The 21,603-nt window shown below is 35.8% G+C and overlaps 1 protein-coding gene across 2 annotated transcripts in view; it reads right to left on the minus strand.

Moving 5' to 3' along the window:
• Positions 1–21,603, minus strand: part of LOC131050665 (probable LRR receptor-like serine/threonine-protein kinase At1g56140) — a 192,748-nt gene that overhangs the window by 64,519 nt on the left and 106,626 nt on the right. For both annotated transcript variants that reach the window (XM_057984877.2, XM_057984876.2), the window contains exon 17: positions 3,710–4,095. In XM_057984877.2, coding sequence (XP_057840860.1) covers positions 3,710–4,095 — 386 coding nt within the window. The remainder of the gene's footprint in view (positions 1–3,709; positions 4,096–21,603) is intronic.

Genomic DNA, 21,603 nt, shown 5'->3' on the forward strand with positions numbered 1-21,603 from the left:
TGATTTAAATGTTTCAAAGATATAATCCTTCAAAGATGAAACCTAGAACTCAGTCTGACACATGATATCCAAAATGTTCTATAAAAGGAGGGCCTAGTGCACCAAACACCCGCACCAGAGGAAGGGCATTAAAATGACCTCTGCAATCCGCAACCACCACAACAAAGGAACCAAGGCCAAGAGAACCCTAGCACCAACAAACCCAACAACATCTGAGTCGTTGTCCTACTCTGCATTGCCCTCCTCAACTCCATCTCAAATCAAAACCCTAAAATCTCCACTCACCTCTTTCACCACTCAAAATGTATGTTGATTATAAATGCTTTACTTCTTAGTTTCCATCTAGTGATTAGATTTTCATGTTTGTTTGGTTCCGTTAGGATATAAAACTTCATCTCTTTTATGTTTATATGGTTTTAGCAAACTTTCTCAAGATTTAGACTATCAATATGACAATTATTAATATCGCTAGAATTTTCTAGGGATGCATGACGAATTTGACTTTGATGTCTTTGATCCATTTCTACTTGTTTCTTTTACGATAAGTTGTAATTTCTCCTTTCATTTTGCTAAAATAGGCTTAACATTTCAATAATGAACATCAAGAGTGAGGTGTTCTACTAGTAATAAAATGCCTTTACTTGAAGGTAGACAAAAGACAAATAGAAATAGAAATAAAATTATATTCGATGATTGAAGCCATTATAAATGCCTCTTATTTATAGAGGTCTTAGAAATATTTATAGTTCTACATATTCAAAGCACATGTGAAGACTATGACTAGAGGTCGATGCATAAATCTTCTAATTTAAATGTTGAACAAAATTTGTTGTAAGAAACTTCTATCTTAAATGCTTAGTTTGACAATGTGAAAATCTTTTGCGTAGGTGGACGGAGCAGGGAGAAATTAATTCCAATGAAATACCCTTTAATTTCGACCACATATGCTTGAGCATTCACAATGATCAAACTTTTTTATTTTACTCACTGGTGTATTCTTTTGTATTTTTCAAGTCTTCAAACACAATTCTTTCTCTTCTTGATTGAACCTTCTCTACGATCTTCAAGTTTTTTCTCAGTCACAATGCCTTTCTTTTGGCTTTGTCTAACTATTGTGGCAATTTCTCCAATCATTGTTTAACTCTTCAAAAAACTTCAATCCATAACTTCTCATGGTCTATAGGCATCTTGCTAGACAACAGATTCCTTTGAATCAAAATATTTCCTTCTTGAATATTCAGACGTTTGATGATTTGTATCAACATATGAGCATTTATACTTGAACAAGTTTTTATCATACCTGTAATCGTTTGCCAACAGGATCCATAAATCCATCCACAATCCATTTGCATACGTCCTATCATAGACTCATTCTTCCATGGTCTGTTCTAACACATATTTTCAGAATGGTTACACAATCCATAAATATTACAAGGATGTAAATCCCAACATATGTCTTTTTTGTGTCCTTCTCTTTTGCAATGAGAACACCTAACACAATATAGCGTTCTTTGGCTATTTTGTTTGAACAGGTAGCATCATTCTCTTTTCCTGTGACATATCCAAAGCCTTGATACTTTGACCTCATTATTGCCTCAACAGGCTCTCTAGTTCCTTGTTCCTGGTTCCTTGTTCCCGTTCTTTTCTTGTGACATATCCAAGGCCCTCATACTTTTAGTGAGATTCTTCTCTTAAATGATCGTGTTAATGTTGTTGACTGGAGGATAGAGAGATGAAAAGATCAGCTGGCACAATCAATGCACTGGTTATGATTACTATCTCCAACACTCCCCCTTAATCACAATTGTGCATTCTGATTGTTTTCTATAGTTTCATTCACTGATGCTTCGACATCTAGAATCTTCAAATACCAGTGATCAAACCTAGGAAATCTCATGCCATGAGCTCTGGCCCTTTTGGTTCCCAATCTTTTGTTAGTTTGGGTGTGAAACACATGTATTTCCTCAATACCTCTCATCGAGTCACATTGCAGGTGCTTGGGGATCCTAGCGTCAATGGGCTTTATTGACCTCATACGTTACTTTCATATAGAAACAAAATGTTGCGACATTCATATTATCTTTTGAATCCATGAACAACTTATCTTTTCATAACAAACACGTGACATGCTTCTTTCATGTTGTAATATCATTGTCAACTCTTCTTTCATGCTTTGTTAGTTTAAATATCATTAAAAAAACTTTTCTTATACACAATCTTTCATTCTCTCTCAACCTTTCTTCAGACATTGAATCTCTCTAATAAACTTCGCAACAGTTTGCTTCAACTGCAATGGCCTCTTTTCACAACGTTGAACACTTCTAGTCTTTTATCTCCAGACTTTTCAGATTTTGATCTGATCAAACTTCAAAATAACAGCCACGATCTGCTTCTCCCGTCAGCAGTGGCTTTAGAATGACTATGCCTTTCTCTTCTTTCTTATTGCTTTCTCTTCACCCACATATCACAGTTCACACAAACTACAACAAGAGAAACACAAACATACTGCCAATAACCACAGATAACCAATGAACAATTTGGAAATCCATCACGGTATTATCTAACTGTCAAAATAGAATTTTGATGGACTTCAGTTCAATCACGAAATAACCTCAGCTTGGGTGGCTTTCTTGACTATTTTCTCTGTATGCTACAACGGCTTCATTCCTTCTTTCCATCGCAAGCAACTTTCTGACGGCCGTGGCGGCTCGCTCTTCTTAGATCCGCCTTTATCCTTTATTGTCATCTATGGTAGGGACAATAAAAAGAGTCTTCCACTGGCAGTAACTTCTTTGACTCTCTTGAACTCCTTTGACAGGGCAAACATCCTTACTTCCGCGAGCTTACTTTTGTGGCAGTTTCTTTCAGCTTGTTGGCAGATTCGGGAGATGGAAACTACCTTTTTATCTCTGCAATTTTTGAACAGCATTACCTTTGAACGAAGAAAACAGCGATACCTCTCTCCTGTCTTCTGACGGCTCAGGAAAATATAACAAATGGACTTCTTACAATCTTCAGTGCTTAGCTTTCAGTGATTCCATCGGCAGCGGTTTCCACTATGGACATTGGCACCCTTAATACAATATGCGATCTAGATCAACACTTTTACCAGATTCTTCTTGCATTCACTTCACCACTTCTGGGTCTCAAGCTTTTTGGCTCTTCGGGATCCTCCACCATCGGCTTCTGCACAATTTCTGCACATATCTTCAGCGCCTTCCTCAGCTTTGAACACTCTAGATAGTGGTATACCACTCGCGCAGATTCTGCTGGCTCTCCAGGATCTACATGGCTACCATTGGCTCTCATACCAAACTGAAGGCAGACAGAAGACAAAAAAAAATAGAAAGCAAATTCTATTCGATGATTGAAGCCATTACAAATGCCTCTTATTTAAAGAGGTCTTGGAACGAGAAGACTAAGGCTGGAGGTCGATGCAGGAAGCTTCTGATTTAAATGCTAAACAGAATTAACTGTAAGAAACTTCTGTCTTAAATGCTTAGTTTGACAATGAGAAAAGCTTCTGTGTATGTGGAGGGAGCAGGGAGAAATTAATGCCAACATTACTATCTATGGGAAATGAATTCGTTGATTCAAAAAGTAATTGCACCTTCAACTTAAATATGTATTAACAGCCTTCATATAGTATTTACTATTGAGATGCCACACACACACATATTCCCTTGTCCCTAGGTTTACTGAGAAATACCTGTACAAAGGCGTCAAAGAAACGCAATCCAAGACTTCGCCAGACTTGTCCACTTGGAATCTGGATTTCATCAAAGTGGAGTTCTACACTGTATATGCCATTCTCAAGACCAAGTCCATAGTATCGCAGGGAAATGGGAGAAAGACGTGCAGTTTGATATATCGATGGGTTTTGATTGGCATTTGCTGTGTATTTATATTGGTCACTTCTTTCAATGCTTAAACCTGAACTATTTACAAAAAATCCCACTGAACCAACTCCCCAGCTCTCTTCAGAACTCATATAGAATGATGCAGCACTTAGTGTTTCGTTATCACTCTCAAAAAGAACTCTCGTTGAAGAATCAACCATCTTCGGACCTCCACAATTGATGGCCAAGGAAGAAACTGTCAAGAAAGAGATCAAGAGTCGTATCAGATAATGGAAACAGGCAGCAATAAATAATTCAGTTATACAAGAATACAAAGTAGAAGTCAGTAATCTGCTACATATTTAACTACTGTTGAATCGAAACTAATCAAATGTGGCATAATATTATGTATTGTAATTTCTAGGAAACTTACATTCTGATACGAATATTGCTCCTTAAAACTCCTGTCGTGGTTGACATTGGTGACTTAGCAATTATTCATGCATATATGATACGTTTATTGTCCCTAGTTATTTGTAGTTGGTTGATAGACAAACAATTGCCAGGCTTGTCCTAGTAAAAGATGAACTAGCCTTCTATAATCTAATCAATGTGATTTTTAAAGACTAACCTGATAATTTGTAAAACCTTGGAAACTATGTTTTGAAGGATTTAAGGAATGAAGCACTTACACAATGTTGAAGTTTAGAACATAAAAGAATTTCATAAAATCACTGATTACAAAAATAAAGATATCAAAGACAAATTGTTCTAAATGAACATTCAGCAGAGATTTTGAAGGGAAAATTTTACAATCGCTTCCTCCAAAATTTAATCTAGTTATAATTGCCATAAAGGAAATTGAAGATCTAACTACTTTCCAAGTTGCGGAATCGATGGGTTATTTGTAGTCACATGAGGAGCATATGCGGTGTTCTACATAGAGACTAGTGCAAAATTTCTAGACTACTATGGTAATCAAAGAAAATGATTTGAATCCTCCTTTTCACTCCAATAAATGTCAAGGAGAGCATTCTTCAAATAGTAGACATGGTAGAGGAAGAAGAATAGGCAACAACAGAGGAAGAGGAAGAAGTTTTTTGGATCCTAGAAACATCCACTGTTGATATTGTGACAGGGATGGGCACTATGAATCTGAATGCAAAAAGAAGAAATCTAATTTGAAAAAATCAAGAGCCAACTATGTTGAAGAGTCTTTTGAATAAGTCAAACACTCGACATTATTTGCATATAATTTTATAAATAAATGTGTGGTTCCTAGATAGTGGCTACTCAAATAATATGAGTGTCGGTGCAAAACTAAATTGATTGAAATTGGAATTAACAGTATAATTAAAAAAAGCACTAAAAATGCAAACTCCATATTATTCCCTTGATTTGATTATCCTTCAGTTTGATGTGTGCTTGATGATGTTATGGATGCTCGATTTTTCTCTATGATGTAGGATTATGCACATTGGACTCAAAATATGAATGCAATATGGTTGGATATGGGTATGCAAATTAACATGGTAATGGTATAGGAAGGTGAAAATGGATGAAAATTCTGTATTATGACGATATGGATATATAAAAGGTGGATTATTTTCTTAGAAAAGGGAGGGGTTATATAGAGTTGGAAGGAGAGATGAGAGGAGTTTGAACAAGAGATACCTGTCCTCAAAAATGACAAGTGGCAAGCCTCTAGGTGCCATGTGGAATGAGATTCCACACTTGTCCTCAAGTGACTCAACCTGGAGTGACAAGTGCCTTCAAGGAGGACAAATGTCAAAAAGGGGCATGACATGTGTCCTCAAAGACACATGTCAATTTTGGGAGTTGGCCACCCAAAATTGGTTGCAATTTTCTAAATATTTAGAAATTATGAATGTGCACACACATGTGAGGGGGAAGGTTAGAAATCATAGAGTTAGTTAGATGGATAGGGTTGGTTAGGACCCTAGGGTTAGGCTATGGGTTAGGTTAGAAGAAGATTTTATGTTAGGTGACATGTGGGGGAATTAATTAATTTAATTAATTAATTCAAGGATTAGAAAAAAATGATAAAATGAATAAAATAAAATAAATGAATTATTTTATTTAATAGAGGAAGGGCTTAGGGGAAGATTAATTAATTAAGAGATTACTTAATTAATTGGCTATGGGACATGAATTTATTAATTAAATTAATTAAGCCAAAAGGGGTGCTTGATTTAAATTAAATAATATGGATTGTTCAATTAATAGAAGTAACTTAGGAAATTCGATTTGATTAAATTAATCAGCCAAATTTAAGTGTCTACAATAGGTAAATCTAATGTCTTTGTCAAGTTAGATGACATTGTGAAAAGTCAAGAAAAATTGGGTGATGATAAAGAGGTTGATGTGATGGGAAGAGGTACTCTATCATTGAAAAATAAGCAAGGAGATACTACTTTAACTCATGATACTTTACATGTGGCAAAGTTAGAGCATATTCTCTTAAGTATGAGGCATCTTCTAAAAAAAATTATAAGGTTGAGTTTGAATATAAGTGCTGCCAAATATTTGATAAATCTACTAACCATCATCTTGTAGAATAGGCTTATGATAGAGAATAGGGTTTTTCCTCTCACATTGGGTTCTACTAGGATGCATGCTCTCAAAGCAACCACAAATGATTTGTGGTTATGGCACCAACAATATAGTCATCTAAATTTCCAAGGACTAAGTTGGCTTCAAAAAAAGAATATGGTGAGAGGACTCTCTGCAATTCAGGAAAAACAAGAAGTGTAGTGAGCTCAGGGTGTGCACTTTGCAAACAAAATTGAGATAGATTCCTCATGAATAAATAATGGAGGCCAAAAACTCCACTAGAGCTTGTGCATGTTGACATTTGTGGTGACATGCAAGAGGAATCTATGGGTTACTATAGCTTACTATAGCCTATACCCCCTAGCAAAATGGAGTTGTTGAAAGGAAGAATCATACCATTATGGAGATGGCACAAAGCATTTTGCGGTCCAAAAATCTTCCCAATTTTTATTGGGGAGTAGTCGTAACCACCACAGTATACATATTGAATAGAAGACCTACAAAGCTAGTTAGGAATATGACTCCAAAGGAAGCTTGGAGTGCTCACAAGCCTTCAATGGCTCACTTTCATATATTTGGTTGTCCAACCTATGTTCATTTTCTAGATCAAATGTGGAAGAAGTTGGATGCAAAACCTGAAATTTGTATATTTTGTGGGCTATTATGGTGCAACTAAAGGGTATAAATTATACAATCTTGACACAAAGAAATGGATCATCAATCAAGATGTCATTTTTGATGAAGGGGGAGTATGTCAATGAAAGCAAGGTATTCAACAAACCACACCATTCATCATGGGTATTGAAGATGACTATGCTCCTCCTCTCCCCCACACGTTCAAGTGGAAATTCAAGCACCAGTGATAGCTCAAGTGTGAGCCCTCCAAGCTCCAATGCACCAAGTTATCCAAATAGCTCATCATCAATTGATAGCTCAAGTGCATCATCTAGTCCAATCTCTAATACCAGTTGAAGGGTTAAAGGAATCAAGAACTTACATAATGTTGAAGATTAGAACATAAAAGAATTTAATAAAATCACTAATTACAAAAATAAAGATTTCAAAGACAAATTTCTTTGACTGTGCATATTGCAGAGATAAATGAAACAAACATATGTAAAAATGAACTCTATGTATTGAATTATAAAATTGCTTACAAATAAACAGAGCACAATTTCTGTAACATTGTTGTCGAAACAACTAATAATAGCAAACTTAAAATGGCTAACAACTAGTTCTAAACATAGGAGAACTTCATGCTTTCAAATGCATAGAAGTATTATTAAAAAAAACAAAAAAACTAAAGAGTAACATGCTGCATAAACTACAATTTGTAAACCAAAAAATAGAAAACTAAAAATATAACTAGTACCTAAAAGACTATATGCAACTACAATGATTCATTGTGCAAAAAATAAACTAAAAATAAAACTGCTAGTTCTGTTGTGAAGCTAACCGTGGCAAAAGGAAGGATGTCATAAGATAAAAGCTAAATATAAATCAATTTTGAAAAATCTAGGGTAGGATATGTGACCCTGACATATTTGTAAGTTCATGGGCTTGTCCTTAGGTTTAGTTTGTATAATATCTATCCGACATCCCATAATCAGTGAAAGCTGAAACTGTTGTTTTCATGTTTCATTGGACTTGTTTTATGCAATCACATTACTAGAACTACTAATGTTCTACTAGCAGTTTGCATTGTATAGGCTTCTCTTGGCATCTTCAAGATTCCAAGTATCATATTCTAATTAAAACAATTCAAAGGTTATTTATAGGATTTTTCTTGTTGGGGATAAACCCTATAGAGATTAATGATTCGATGGGATAAAATTCAAACAAAGACATGGAGTTGTTGTTCTATTTGTCAAATACTTGCAATAAAAACAAAAATAAATAGCTGGAGGAAAAATTCTATTTTCTATTAATCATGAAATGAGATTTACAAAACATTTTAAACTTAGTTTAAAAATTAAAAAAAAACTTATGTAGCGATCTAGAGATGCAAGCAATAACTGACTTTTGAAACTATGTAGAGTTGTATAGAACTCCACGTTCTTCTACTCATCTAGAGCTACCTGTTATCTTCTTCCTTCATCTAGAGTTGTTTATTGCTACACTACACACTCTCTTCACATATTGTACTAAACATTATCTCTTTGCAAGAGCATTCCTTTTGTTTCATTTGTTGTTGTTCTCCACACAAAAAATTCCCCCTTTTTTGAATTACCTTCATTAACCTTACTACCAAAATAATTTAACTATTGTTGCTATGCACTAGGGGATATAGGGATGAAGATCCCAAAAGATTTGTCAATTAGTTGACTGGAAGGCACGAGTAATAAATTCTGCCACTTCCCCTTCATCTTGAGCCTCTTTCATGTTCAATCTATAACTATATTCATGATGCCCAAACTATTTTTTAGGCACACAAAATTGTCTCTACTAAGTTATTTTTTTTAAATGTTCACAAGCTGCTGATCATACCTACAATATTTGATCTAGATTTCACTATTTCTCATTCTATGTGCTTGATTTTTTCATAAAATATTACTTTTTAAGTCAAATCTATTGATGATACATTGTCACAAAATATAGTTGTGCCCTCCTCTTGTTTTTTCTTCAAATATGCTAGGATTCTACTTAGCCAAATAGGTGACATGTTGCATTTGCTACTAAATACTCAGCGTTAGCTATGGAAACAAAAACAATGGGTTGTTTCTTGAAATCCAATTAGGTAGCTCCCAAACCTAAATGGAATATGTATCTTGAATTTTTTTTCTTATCATCTATACTTCCTACCCAATCATTGTTCATTTATCCAACTAGCCCAAACTCATTTGTTGTCTTATATAAAATACCACATCCCTTGGTTCCATTCACATATCAAGAAGGGTTCTCTTACCCAATTGCCAATGTGTGTCTTTTATTTCTACATAATTCTAAAAATCAAACCTATACATTCATTATATGAGGCCTAGTTACTATCAAATACATCAAAATTTCAACCAAACATTTGTACATACTTGGATTCACATTGTTGTTACAATATTCCTTGCTCAACTTCAAACCTATGCTGTTGGTGTTGGTGTTGTTGTTGGAATCAAGGAACACTGAGAGGGGGGGTGAATCAATGTTCTGCAAACTTTAACTTTATTAATATGTTCATTCTACCACTTAATACATTGAACCAAAAGAAAGATGCAAGAAAATGAGGCAATCAACCACATCACCATAACACAATCATATTATACATGGAAAACCAAGTCAAGGGAAAAACCACAATGGGGATCAGACCCACAAGATGTGTATACTCAAATATAAAGTTTTATAATGAGAATGCACATGCATTCAAGCACACTTCCTAGAGCTCACTACTCAAGAAAGAGAGGCTCACTACCTACAAATGAGTTACAACAAATCACTGAAGTACATGAACTAAATAATAGTATCTACAAATGTTGATTATAGTTTCAGTTAAGCATTTTTTATAAACATTTCCATACTTTGCCTTACATTGCTCTAATCCACTATTCTGCAATAATTCGAAGCATAAATCTCTAACCTACACATGTGAAACAACACACAATCAATCACCAACACCTTTCACATACCCAACAATATCCAAAATGATCATAATAATCGATCGTATATATCCGCAATAATAAATTACATCCATCGCTAATTGGCTCAAGAACACTTAGAACATTATTAAAACGTGTCCACGTAGTTGGCTCAATCCAAACTAAAATTCAAATGCGAACCAAAGCAATTTTCCACATGCTACCACAACCCTCAGACAAAATACCTATATCACAAAAACCATCGCCAAAATTGATCCACATAATCTGCATAAAGATTATCAACACAAGACTATCAAACTAAAAAACTAATACACAAAGGCTTCTAACTCACGAACCAATCAACACTAGAGGCTAAAAATCTAGAATAGAGCAATCTAGACATCTTAAAACCTTTCAAGAAATAAGAAACACAAGATATCAACCCGAAAAAAATATACCGATAAAAATACTAAACTTTGTTTGATGCTCTGATCTAAATTGTCAAACTTGAACCAATCTCCAATCCAACTTCCGGTAGGATCAAATTACACAGTGTGGATAGGGTATCTGACTTGGGTTTCTATCAATGACAACAAAGGATGACCTGTGCAGTGTCTCTTGCCAACAATCTCCCCTTTTGACATTGATGGAAACACTTAGTGAAAAATGACTGTGTCGGAATTGGTACCAACATATGAACACACTGCAAAACTCAAAAACTCAAAAATTCCAAAACTCTCAAAGCTCCCCTTGAGATGATTATGACATTTTTCATTTCCTTACACTCCCCCTTTGACATCAATGGTAAAGGTAAGCATTTGCATGCCAAAATTGATACAAAAAATCTATATACAACAACATATGTACACATAGGCTTTAATAACATATATAAACTTGAATATATTTGCAAAATTTGTATTCAATGAATTCAAATGATTGTCCCAACATTTCTTGAGACTCTCCAAAATTGAGATGTGACCACTGAAAAGATATGTCTGCATCTATACTGATTGAATATTTGAGGGATCATTTGTGGATATAACATCTTGTGATTCCTTTAAGGCACTGAGCATTGCTTCCATCTTAAGACCAATAAGGCTTCAGAGCTCACTAACTCTACCAAAAACCTTGTCCTTATCATGCATTAAACTCCTAATTTTTTCAAGCAAATAAATAACTTGACCTTCTTGACTAGCCACATAATTGGTCAAAGGATCAAAGAACTGAGAGATATTGGCCATTTGCTTCTCATGCTCCTTAATTTGCTTCTCAAGACCCTTCGTAAATTTGGAAAATGAAAAACATGATTTGTAGACACTACCTCCTTTAGATAAGGCATCTTGAGTACTCTTAATTCAAGCGTCTAACAAAACTCTATCATTTGCAATCATTCCCTTCAAATTATTGAATCTTTTTGCATCAAACTCATTTCGGACCTTGACCTTTGCTGACTTCTCAAGAGATTCAAAATGAGTACTTACAACATTGATTAGGTTTTTTAGCTAGCCGAAGGAAGTATCAGATGAGTCCTTGACAAATGTAGGCTTAAGCTTCTCCAAGATACATGATGCAATACTCAGCAGTTCACTATCCTCAATGTGGGATTTCAAAATCTCTTCCCTCACCTTAGCCTGAGAAAATGATGCTAATTGTAACTTATGAATAGGGGATAGAGAGGCCAAATTGATAGGACCTTGAGCTAAGTTCGGATCAAACAATCCTTTTTTATCCTTCTCCAAAAATTCTTTCATTGCTCTTGTAGTGTCTCTTGGTTCTGAAATAGGTTCTATGGCCTCAACCTCATTCTCCTTAGACACCTTCTCTGATTCTTCCTTTGTTGGGACTTCATTCTTCGTAGATGTATCAACTTGATCTACTAGAGTATTCTGAGTATCCTCAACTGTATCTATTGTCACCAACTCATCACCACCTTTATTCACCTCTCCCTCTTTTAGAAAAGAAGGAACATTCACCTCAACATGTTCATCTTTAGATTGCATTCCATGAGATTTTAGAATAGATAACTCATCACCAACAGGAGTCTCTTCTAAGACAACATCAATTGGTTCTTTAGTAGGACTGACTTCAAGACCTTCTTTGTTTCTTCAATCACTTCCTTAGTCTGCCCAATCATAAACTTGTTTATCCTTGTCTTTCTTCTAAACTCCTTCTTAGCTTCTTTGAATATGTTATTCATTTCTTTCATAGATATTACCAGACATATATTAACTAAGATAAACTATCTTAGTCTATCATCCTCAGCTTGAGTACCAACTCTTCTCATTTCCAAAACATAATATAGACTTTTAGGAACTTCTGACATAATCTCAACAAGAGCTCTATTAAATGTGTTCAAATATTTAATAGTGGCTTCTTCAAGAATTCTTTGACCAACATCATCAAACTTATCTTAGAATTTAGAGAGTAGTTTCAAGTCACCTTGAACCATCAAAGCTTTCTCCACATCTCCAACTGACATACTGGATTTGTCAGAATTAGCCATCATCTTCTTACTTGCTTTCTCTCCACTAGAGGGCTTGTCCTTAGAAACTTTTGATGCTTTGGTTCCCTTGGACTTCATCTCCTTCACATCTTCATCCAATTTAGTCTCTTCATCATCAGGAACAACTATATACACCCTTGTGCCCTTATCTTTCTTCGTCTTCCCTTCTCTACCGAATGATTTTGCTTTTTATTTCATAGAGTTGGTTGGATTTTGAGAGCCAAAGGAGGGTGTAGTGCTTTTGGATTGTCTTGATTTTGTGGAGGAGACTTCTAGATTATCTTTCTTAACCTTCACTTGCTCCTCTACAGCTAGTATATTCCTCTTTCTTTCCTCTCTGACTACTTCAACAGTAATTCCAATGCTCTCTACATATTGTTCTACCTCCTTTCTCACTTTCCCTGCCATTTTTGGCCTCTTTAATTACCTATGCAATTGCAATTCCTTCTCAATGAATGTGCCAAGCATTTCCTCAAGGGCATCAACAGGATTACTCAACAAATGTTGAGCATATTCCTCCAATATCTGCTCATCTACCTCATACCCCATGGGCATGATCCATATTGTCTTTGGCTCCACTGCTTCCATTAGGCATTGATACATTTCTATCATGAAGCATATTGTATCCTTGTATTTCTCCACAACATATTTAGGGATCATTTCCCTAGCCTGTATCATGTTCTAGAAGTTCTTGAAGTATCCCCAAAGTGTAGTTCTTTGGGTTTTTCTATCTCTAATGCTATACAAAAGATCTCTGATCTGGACTGCCACCAGTCTGTCACTAGCCTATTGAACATTACCAATACCCAGAATCTCATTCATGAAATAGAAGATAAACATAAGATCAAGGTTCCATATTTGAATGTATTATTCTTGTCCTTCTTGATTGAAGTGAGATTCTCCATCAACTGGCTTTGGAGTAGCTCACATAGATCATACTCCTTGTTCTCCTTTACTAATTGATATGCAGCATAGATAGTAGTACCAAATACCAAATTGGTGTAGGGAACCTAACACTCCCAGTATGAAATCTTTGTTTTCTTTTAAGTTTGTGTTTTATATTTGTGATGTAATAATGGACCAACCATTCAGGACTCAATAGAGCCATGGTTGAGTTGTCCAAGTTTTGGTATGAGTCAATTGTGTTCAGGATGTTGATAGCCTAAGAAGTGAGATGCTTAGGTAGTTCACAGGTAAAGTACTCCAGATGAATGTATTCATGTATTAGGGGTCAATTGAGTTGTGTTTAGGCCTTATAGGGTGTTTGAGGATCTTTAGGATTCTTAAAATGTATTAGAATGCAAAATTACATCCCAGAGCCAAAAGTTGTAAAAAGTTGTTGAGCAACATTTTGCAATTTCTTGCAAAAGTTGTATTTTTGGTTATAGGCATTAAAAGTTGGTTGAACCAAATGAAACAAAAGAATATAAGCCAAAATTAACTTCATTGTATGGGTTGGAGAATTGGAAATGCAAGAGCAAGTTTTTGGTTTGTGAAGCAGCCTTGTTTCCACCTGTTTTTGACAGTTTTACTCTTGTTTTCATTGCTTGTACGGTCCTGTACAGACTAGATGGTGTAAATTCATTGTAATTCTGAATTTTCATTGTATTTGTCTTCTTTAAGGTTGATTTTAAGGTTTTATTTTCCTAGGTTGTAGATATTTCTTACATTGTTTGCAACTAGGAGCAAAACCCTTGCAAGTAGGGTTGAAGAGCAAGAAAATGGCTCTAACCTAGGCATTCTTTGATGGCACCTGTTGAAATAACTTAGAATGCTAGGTTAGGGTCTGTAAATAGGTTTATAATAGGGTGTGTGGTGTTGCAGTTCCCGAAGGAAGAGAAACAATGAAGCTCTAGGCTCGCCAACCGGAGTAGGTGAGTTATGATAGCAAGAAAAGTGTGATTTATGAGCACATGGGGATTGGTGTAGGACCAAGTGACACACGAATGGAAATCCCTCAAAGTGCCCTTGAAGATTCCCAATTTTTTTGGAGTCGTATATTTGACTGGTGAAGAGTTTTAGCCCCATCTTGCCAAGTCACCAGTGAGGCCTAAACCCTTCAAAATAGTGCAACATTAGAAACCACACTTATATGGATAACCTAGAAGCACTTTTCTAGTATTGTTTGTAAATTCCAAAAGGGTACTCAAGTCCATGATTTGTTTCTAGGCTTGTTTGGTAGTTTTGCAAACTAAGACCCTAAAACCGCCTAGGGAGGGCTAATGCAATTAGGCCTATTTTGGTGCCGGTAGAGACATAGAAGGGTTAGGAAGCAAAGGTGATGGATTTGGTGAGCTTTAAACCTCAAAATACATTAAAGACACCTGGTAGATGCATTGGGAAACCATAAGAAGTGTTTGTGTGTTAAGATCCTTGCAGGAGTGGTTGGAGCCCAGGAGAGGAGTGTGTGAGTAACTGAGGTGGCAACCTCAAGTGGTGGAGTTGATTGTGCAGAAACCATTGGCTATACCTAGGTCACAAGTCAAGAAGGTTCAAACCTTGGAGGTCTCATTATCATAACCCTTACTAAGTGCCATAGGAAGGACTTGATTAGTTGAAGGGTTGAGTAGGAAAAGTCACTCAAGAAGGTGTATCAAGCAAAGCTCCAAGACTCTCTACATCAGAGTGGTATCAGAGCCATTCTTTGAAAAATTTGGTGTATGTTAGATTATGAAGAATCAGAAGCAAGTTCAATGCCTCCAAAGGCAATGAATCCAAAAGCCATCAGGCAGTTGGTGGCAGAGATGATAGAAGGATTGAACAATGCAGAAGGAAGTAGAGGAACCACAGAGGTTAAAAAGGAAAGGGGAAGGTTAAGACAAAATGGGGTGATGAGACTGATGAAGAAGTGGAAGATGGAGGGGAACCAGCTGTAGTAGCTATGCCTCAAGACCCAAAGCTATTCTTGGATGCATTCCAATCCATTTCTAAAGACAACTTGGATGGATTACCCACCTATGGAGGAAATCTCAATGGAGAAGAGTTGCTAGATTGGATAGAGGCTCTCAATAATCACTTTGATTACAAAGAGGTAGCAGAAGAGAAAAGAGTTAATGTGGCCAAATCAAGAATGAGAGGATCAACATTGGTTTGGTGGAATATGATGCAAGAGGAAAGGATTCAAGAAGGCAAAAAGAAGATAAATTCATGGGAGCATATGAAGATCAGACTTAAAGCACAATTCCTTCTAGGAGATTATGAAGTTCAAATCCATAAGAGAATGCAATATCTGAAACAAAGGGAGTTAGATGTCAATGCATACACTGAAGAATTCCACAAACTTAGTTTGAGGGCTAGGAAGAATGAGAATGAAGTGGAGACATTGGTCAAGTACATGAATGGCCTTAGGTAGAATATATAAGATGAGATAAGTATCCCCACACCAGACACTATCCATAATGTTTTGAATTTTCCCTAAGGGTAGAGGAGAAGATCAAAAGGAGGAGTGAACAAAATCATAAACATAGGGGGGGTAAGAGTTTCAGAGGTAGAGGAAACTTTGGTAGAGGGAAACAATCACCAAGAAATGAAGAGCAGGAAGGCCAAGAAGGCAATGGGGACTCTCAGAGAGGAGCATTTATAGGATCCTATAGAGGAAGGAGCAATTTTAGGGGCAAGTTTGGAAACTTAGGAAGAGGAAATATAGTCTTCACTGGTAGGTGTTATCATTGCAATCAAGTTGGGAATACCATGAGTAAGTGCCAAAGGAAACCCTCAAACTCCACAAGCTCATACACGGGGGAAAGAAGAACTCAATTGTTGCAAGAGGAGGACACTTAGAGTGTAACTTCTTCAATTAGCAAGGCAGAGCCAGTGACAGATGAAGAAAATTTGATGATGAGAAGAACAATGCTCAAGATACCCCAAGCTCAAGAGCCACTAGAAAGGAAAAGTTTGTTTAGGACCACTTGTACGTCACATGGAAAGATTTGTAAATTGATTGTAGATTCAGGTTCCACTAAGAATATTGTCTCAGTTGAAATGGTGGACAAAATCAAACTGGAAACATTGCCTCATCTCACTCCTTACAAGGTATGATGGCTCAACCGGGGTCAACATGTATTGGTTGATGAAAAGGCATGGGTGGATTTTGAAATTGGTGAGTATAAGGATAGATTACTATGTGACATATTTCCTATGGATGCTTGTTATTTTCTGTTAGGCCATCCATGGATATATGATGTGAGAGCTACTCATGATGGAGAAAATAATAGCTATGATATCACCAAGAATGGGAAGAAGTATCAAATGGATCCACTACCTGATCCGAAGGAAGAAAAATAAATAGGCTCAAGTGTGATGGCGATGAGAGGTAAAGAGTTTCTCAAAGTGTTGAAACAAGAAGGTCATCAAGGCCATGCTATAGTGTTGAAGCCTAGAGATGAAGCTAAGGCAGATCCAATGAGTGAAGTGCCTCAAGAGGTGCAAGGTCTACTCAAGAAATATGAAAAAGTGATAGGGGATGACATACCTTATAATTTACCTCCAATGACAGATGTGAATCATCAAATAGACTTAATACCAGGGGCCAATCTATCAAACAAAGTTGCCTACAAAATGACACCTAGTCAAAATGAAGAGATCACCAAACAAGTGCAAGAAGTCTTGGACAAAGGGTTTATCAAGAAAATTTTGATTCCATGTGTTGTTCCTACTATTTTAGTACCTAAAAAGGGAGGCAAATTGATGCAGAGCATCATGAAAATCCATAAAACCTTCATTCAAGGGTAAACTTTAAACTTGAATCAAGAGACATATAAAAAGATAAATCACTTTTCTCAACTTCAAAACAATTTAAAAGGTTATATTACATCCTTAAAACCCTTCATTCAATATTTCAGATCATAACATTCACCATAACATGAGAGAACAAATTCTTTATTGCCATGGAATACCCTAGTTTAGGGTTTCATCCCTTAACAACTGTTTTCACCAAAATAATCACAAAATATTCAATTCTTAACCAAATAAAGTAAGACCAAAATAACTGGAAATAAGATTCAGAGACCTTTCCAAAAAATATATACTTTCTTCAATATTATCCCTCATGTGACCACACCAAATGCTACAACTGGGTTGTTGCTGCCTCCACCAATCTGCTTTTCACCGTGAACTGTAACAAACAGTCATCAATAAAATTTTATATATTTCTCATAAAGACAATCACTTCGGTCATAATTTATATCACTGAGTTAAACAAGGTATCTCAAAATGTCAACCAGATCCAACGGTTAAATAAAAAGATATGATCATTTTCCCAAAACTGGGTAACCCTTGGCAAGGTTTTGACAATCATTGAAAAAACAAACATATCTTGCCAAATACTCCACAAAAATGCACAAGAAACGATTCATCTGAAAGATATTTAATCAATATATCATTAAATAAAATCTAAATATAAAAATTACATTAAATTTGATCCTCCATGGATCTATGACAGCCATAGATTCCTTAAAACCTCATGACAGTTTGAGGGTTTGATGGATAATCTTTGTCAAATCCCCTCCAAACTGATCTCCCTTCTTGATTTCGACCAAACATGGTTTTATAAACCATTTCCAACTCCTTTATAACTTCTCCAACAACCTCATAACCAATGGATTTCATTTTTACACTTTTGTTGCACTTTTGGCAATATTGCAACTTTGCAATTTTTACAATTTTTGACATAAATGACTCTAACTCTTACATGGACACTTTTAAAACTTCAATATGGACCAAATATGATATCTTTGGACAAAATGGCTCATTTATCCTTCCATATTATGATTCAATTGACTCAAATAACCTTAATATATTATGAATGACTCAAATACAATAAATTGTTCATATTATGACTTTTGACCTCCTGCTATGCTTGTGTGCTTAGGTGCCTCTGCACCATACTCCCGACCTTGAAAAGCTTCCAAGTCCCTTGGAAACATGGGTACAATGACCTGAAAGAAATTTTTTGAGTGAAATCTTCACCTTTGTCTTCATCTTTATCTCTTTATGCTTCTTTATGCTACTGCTTCCTTCTCAAACAATCTCTTTGTGACTCCTACCAATATAGTTTGTAGTGGCTGCCATCCAAGTGCTTTTACCAGCCATAAGTCCACCTCTCCATGCTGCATTACCTCACCAAAAACCTCTATGCCTCACCTAGGAGTTCTCCTCTTTGCCTCTCTCCCTAGTCTTTTGGCAATCAATGGACCATCCCTTTGGTCCTTGACAGACCTTCCTTGTCTGCCTTCTTGCAGCTAGATGGATGAGCACCTTGCAACCAAAAAATCATCAGCAAAAACCAAATAACAAATCCTTCATGGCTAGGTCCTGGTTTGGATTTCCTCCTTCGGCGCTCTACCCACACACTCAAGCTCTTCTAGCTCTGATACCAATTTGATGCAAAGCATCATGAAAATCCATAAAACCTTCATTCAAGGGTAAACTTTAAACTTGAATCAAGAGACATATAAAAAGATAAATCACTCTTCTCAACTTCAAAACAATTTCAAAGGTTATATTACATCCTTAAAACCCTTCATTCAATATTTCAGATCATAACATTCACCATAACATGAGAGAACAAATTCTTTATTGCCATGGAATACCCTAGTTTAGGGTTTCATCCCTTAACAACTGTTTTCACCAAAATAATCACAAAATATTCAATTCTTAACCAAATAAAGTAAGACAAAAAGAACTGGAAAGAAGATTCAGAGACCTTTCCAACACATATATCCTTTCTTCAATATTATCCCTCATGTGACCACACCAAATGCTACAACCAGGTTGTTGCTGCCTCCACCAATCTGCTTTTCACCGTGAACTGTAACAAACAGTCATCAATAAAATTTTACATATTTCTCATAAAGACAATCACTTCAGTCATAATTTATATCACTGAGTTAAACAAGTTATCTCAAAATTTCAACCATATCCAATGGTTAAATAAAAAGATATGATCATTTTCCCAAAATTGGGTAACCCTTGGCAAGGTTTTGACAATCATTGAAAAAACAAACATATCTTGCCAAATACTCCACAAAAATGCACAAGAAAGGATTCATCTGAAAGATATTTCATCAATCTATCATTAAATAACATCTACATATAAAAATTACATCAAATGTGATCCTCCATGGATCTATGACAGCCATAGATTCCTTAAAACCTCATGACAGTTTGAGGGTTTGATGGATAATCTTTGTCAAATCCCCTCCAAACTGATCTCCCTTCTTGATTTCGACCAAAAATGGTTTTATAAACCATTTCCAACTCCTTTCTAACTTCTCCAACATCCTCATAACCAATGGATTTCATTTTTACACTTTTGTTGCACTTTTGGCAATATTGCAACTTTGCAATTTTTACAATTTTTGACATAAATGACTCTAACTCTTACATGGACACTTTTAAAACTTCAATATGGACCAAATATGATATCTTTGGAAAAAATGGCTCATTTAGCCTTCCATATTATGATTCAATTGACTCAAATAACCTTAATATATTATGAATGACTCAAATACAATAAATTGTTCATATTATGACTTTTGACCTCCTACTATGCTTGTGTGCTTAGGTGCCTCTGCACCACAAATGGAGAATGTACATGGACTTCAGAGCAATCAACAAGATTACTATAAGGTATTAGACAATCTAGGACATGAAAGCTACTTCACAAAGGTGGACTTGAAGTCTGGTTATCATTAGATCAGAATCAGACCTGTGGATGAATGGAAGACAACCTTTAGAACCAATGCACACGTGTATGAGTGGTTGGTGATGCCATTTGGCCTCACCAATACACCTAGTACCTTTAAAAGGCTCATGAATGAAGTCTTAGATGAATTTATTGGTAGATTTGTTATTGTGTATCTTGATGACATTTTTATCTATAGTAGATTCAAGGAGGAACATCTCAAGCATTTGGAGATGGTTTTGAAGAAGTTGAAGGAGGCTCAACTCAAGATTAACCTTGAAAAATGTGAATTTTTAAAAACAGAGCTTGTATACCTTGGTTTTGTTATTTCTCATGGATGTTTAAAAATGGATCCAAGTAAGGTAGAAGAAATACTTAATTGGCCTATCCCTAGGGGCATAAGTGAAGTTAGAAGCTTTCATGGAATGGCATATTTTTATAAGAAATTTGTGAGAAATTTTAGCCATGTTTGTGCTCCTATTCTCAACAACATTAAAGGAGGGATTAAGTGTAACTTTAAGTGGATAGAGGAATCCAATAAGGGGTTTGAAATGTTGAAAACCAAGATAGCAGAGCTGCCAACCCTTAGATTGCCTGATTTCAATCAGTTGTTTACAGTAGAATGTGATGGAAGCCAAAGTGCAATAAGGGAAGTTTTAAGCCAAGAAGGACATCATATAGCTTTCTTCTCAGAAAAGTTAAATGAAGCTAAGAAAAATTACTCCACATATGTCTTGGTGTTGTATGCAATGGTTCAAGCATTGAAAAAATAGCATCACTACCTATTGCCCAAAGAATTTGTAGTCTTCACTGACAACCATGCCCTTAGTTTATTCAATGGGTAAGAGAAGTTGAACCAAAGACACCTAAAGTAGTTTGAGTACTTATAATCCTATACATTCACTATTAAACACAAGAAAGGGATAGCCAACAAAGTGGATGATGCACTAAGTAGGAGAGTCATGACTATGCATGAGATAAAATTGCAAAGTGTGGGTTTGAGTGAGTTAAAATACCTCTACAAGGATGATAAGGATTTTGCAGAGATATATAATGTTTGTACTAATTTTTCTAACACCTCACATGTCTCTTATTCAGAATACATGATACAAGAGGGTTTTTTGTTCAAATTTCATCTTGTTTGCATACCTCAATGTTCCATGAGGTAAAATATTTTTCAAGAGAAGCATCAAGGAGGTCTTGGAGGTCATTTTGGCATTGATAAGACTTTGGAGTAGGTTGGTAGGTTTTATTATTGGCCTAAGTTGCAGTCAGAAGTGAGAAGGTTTGTAGAGAAAAGTACCATCTGTCAAAGAGAAAAAGGAACCTCAAGTAATGTAGGTCTATATCAACCCTTGGTCATACCTCAAAGGCCTTGGGAATCTTTGAGCATGGGTTTTGTGTTAGGCTTGCCTAGGACACAAAAGGATTTGATAGTGT

Source organism: Cryptomeria japonica, chromosome 9, assembly GCF_030272615.1.
Source record: "Cryptomeria japonica chromosome 9, Sugi_1.0, whole genome shotgun sequence".
Lineage (NCBI taxonomy): Eukaryota > Viridiplantae > Streptophyta > Pinopsida > Cupressales > Cupressaceae > Cryptomeria > Cryptomeria japonica.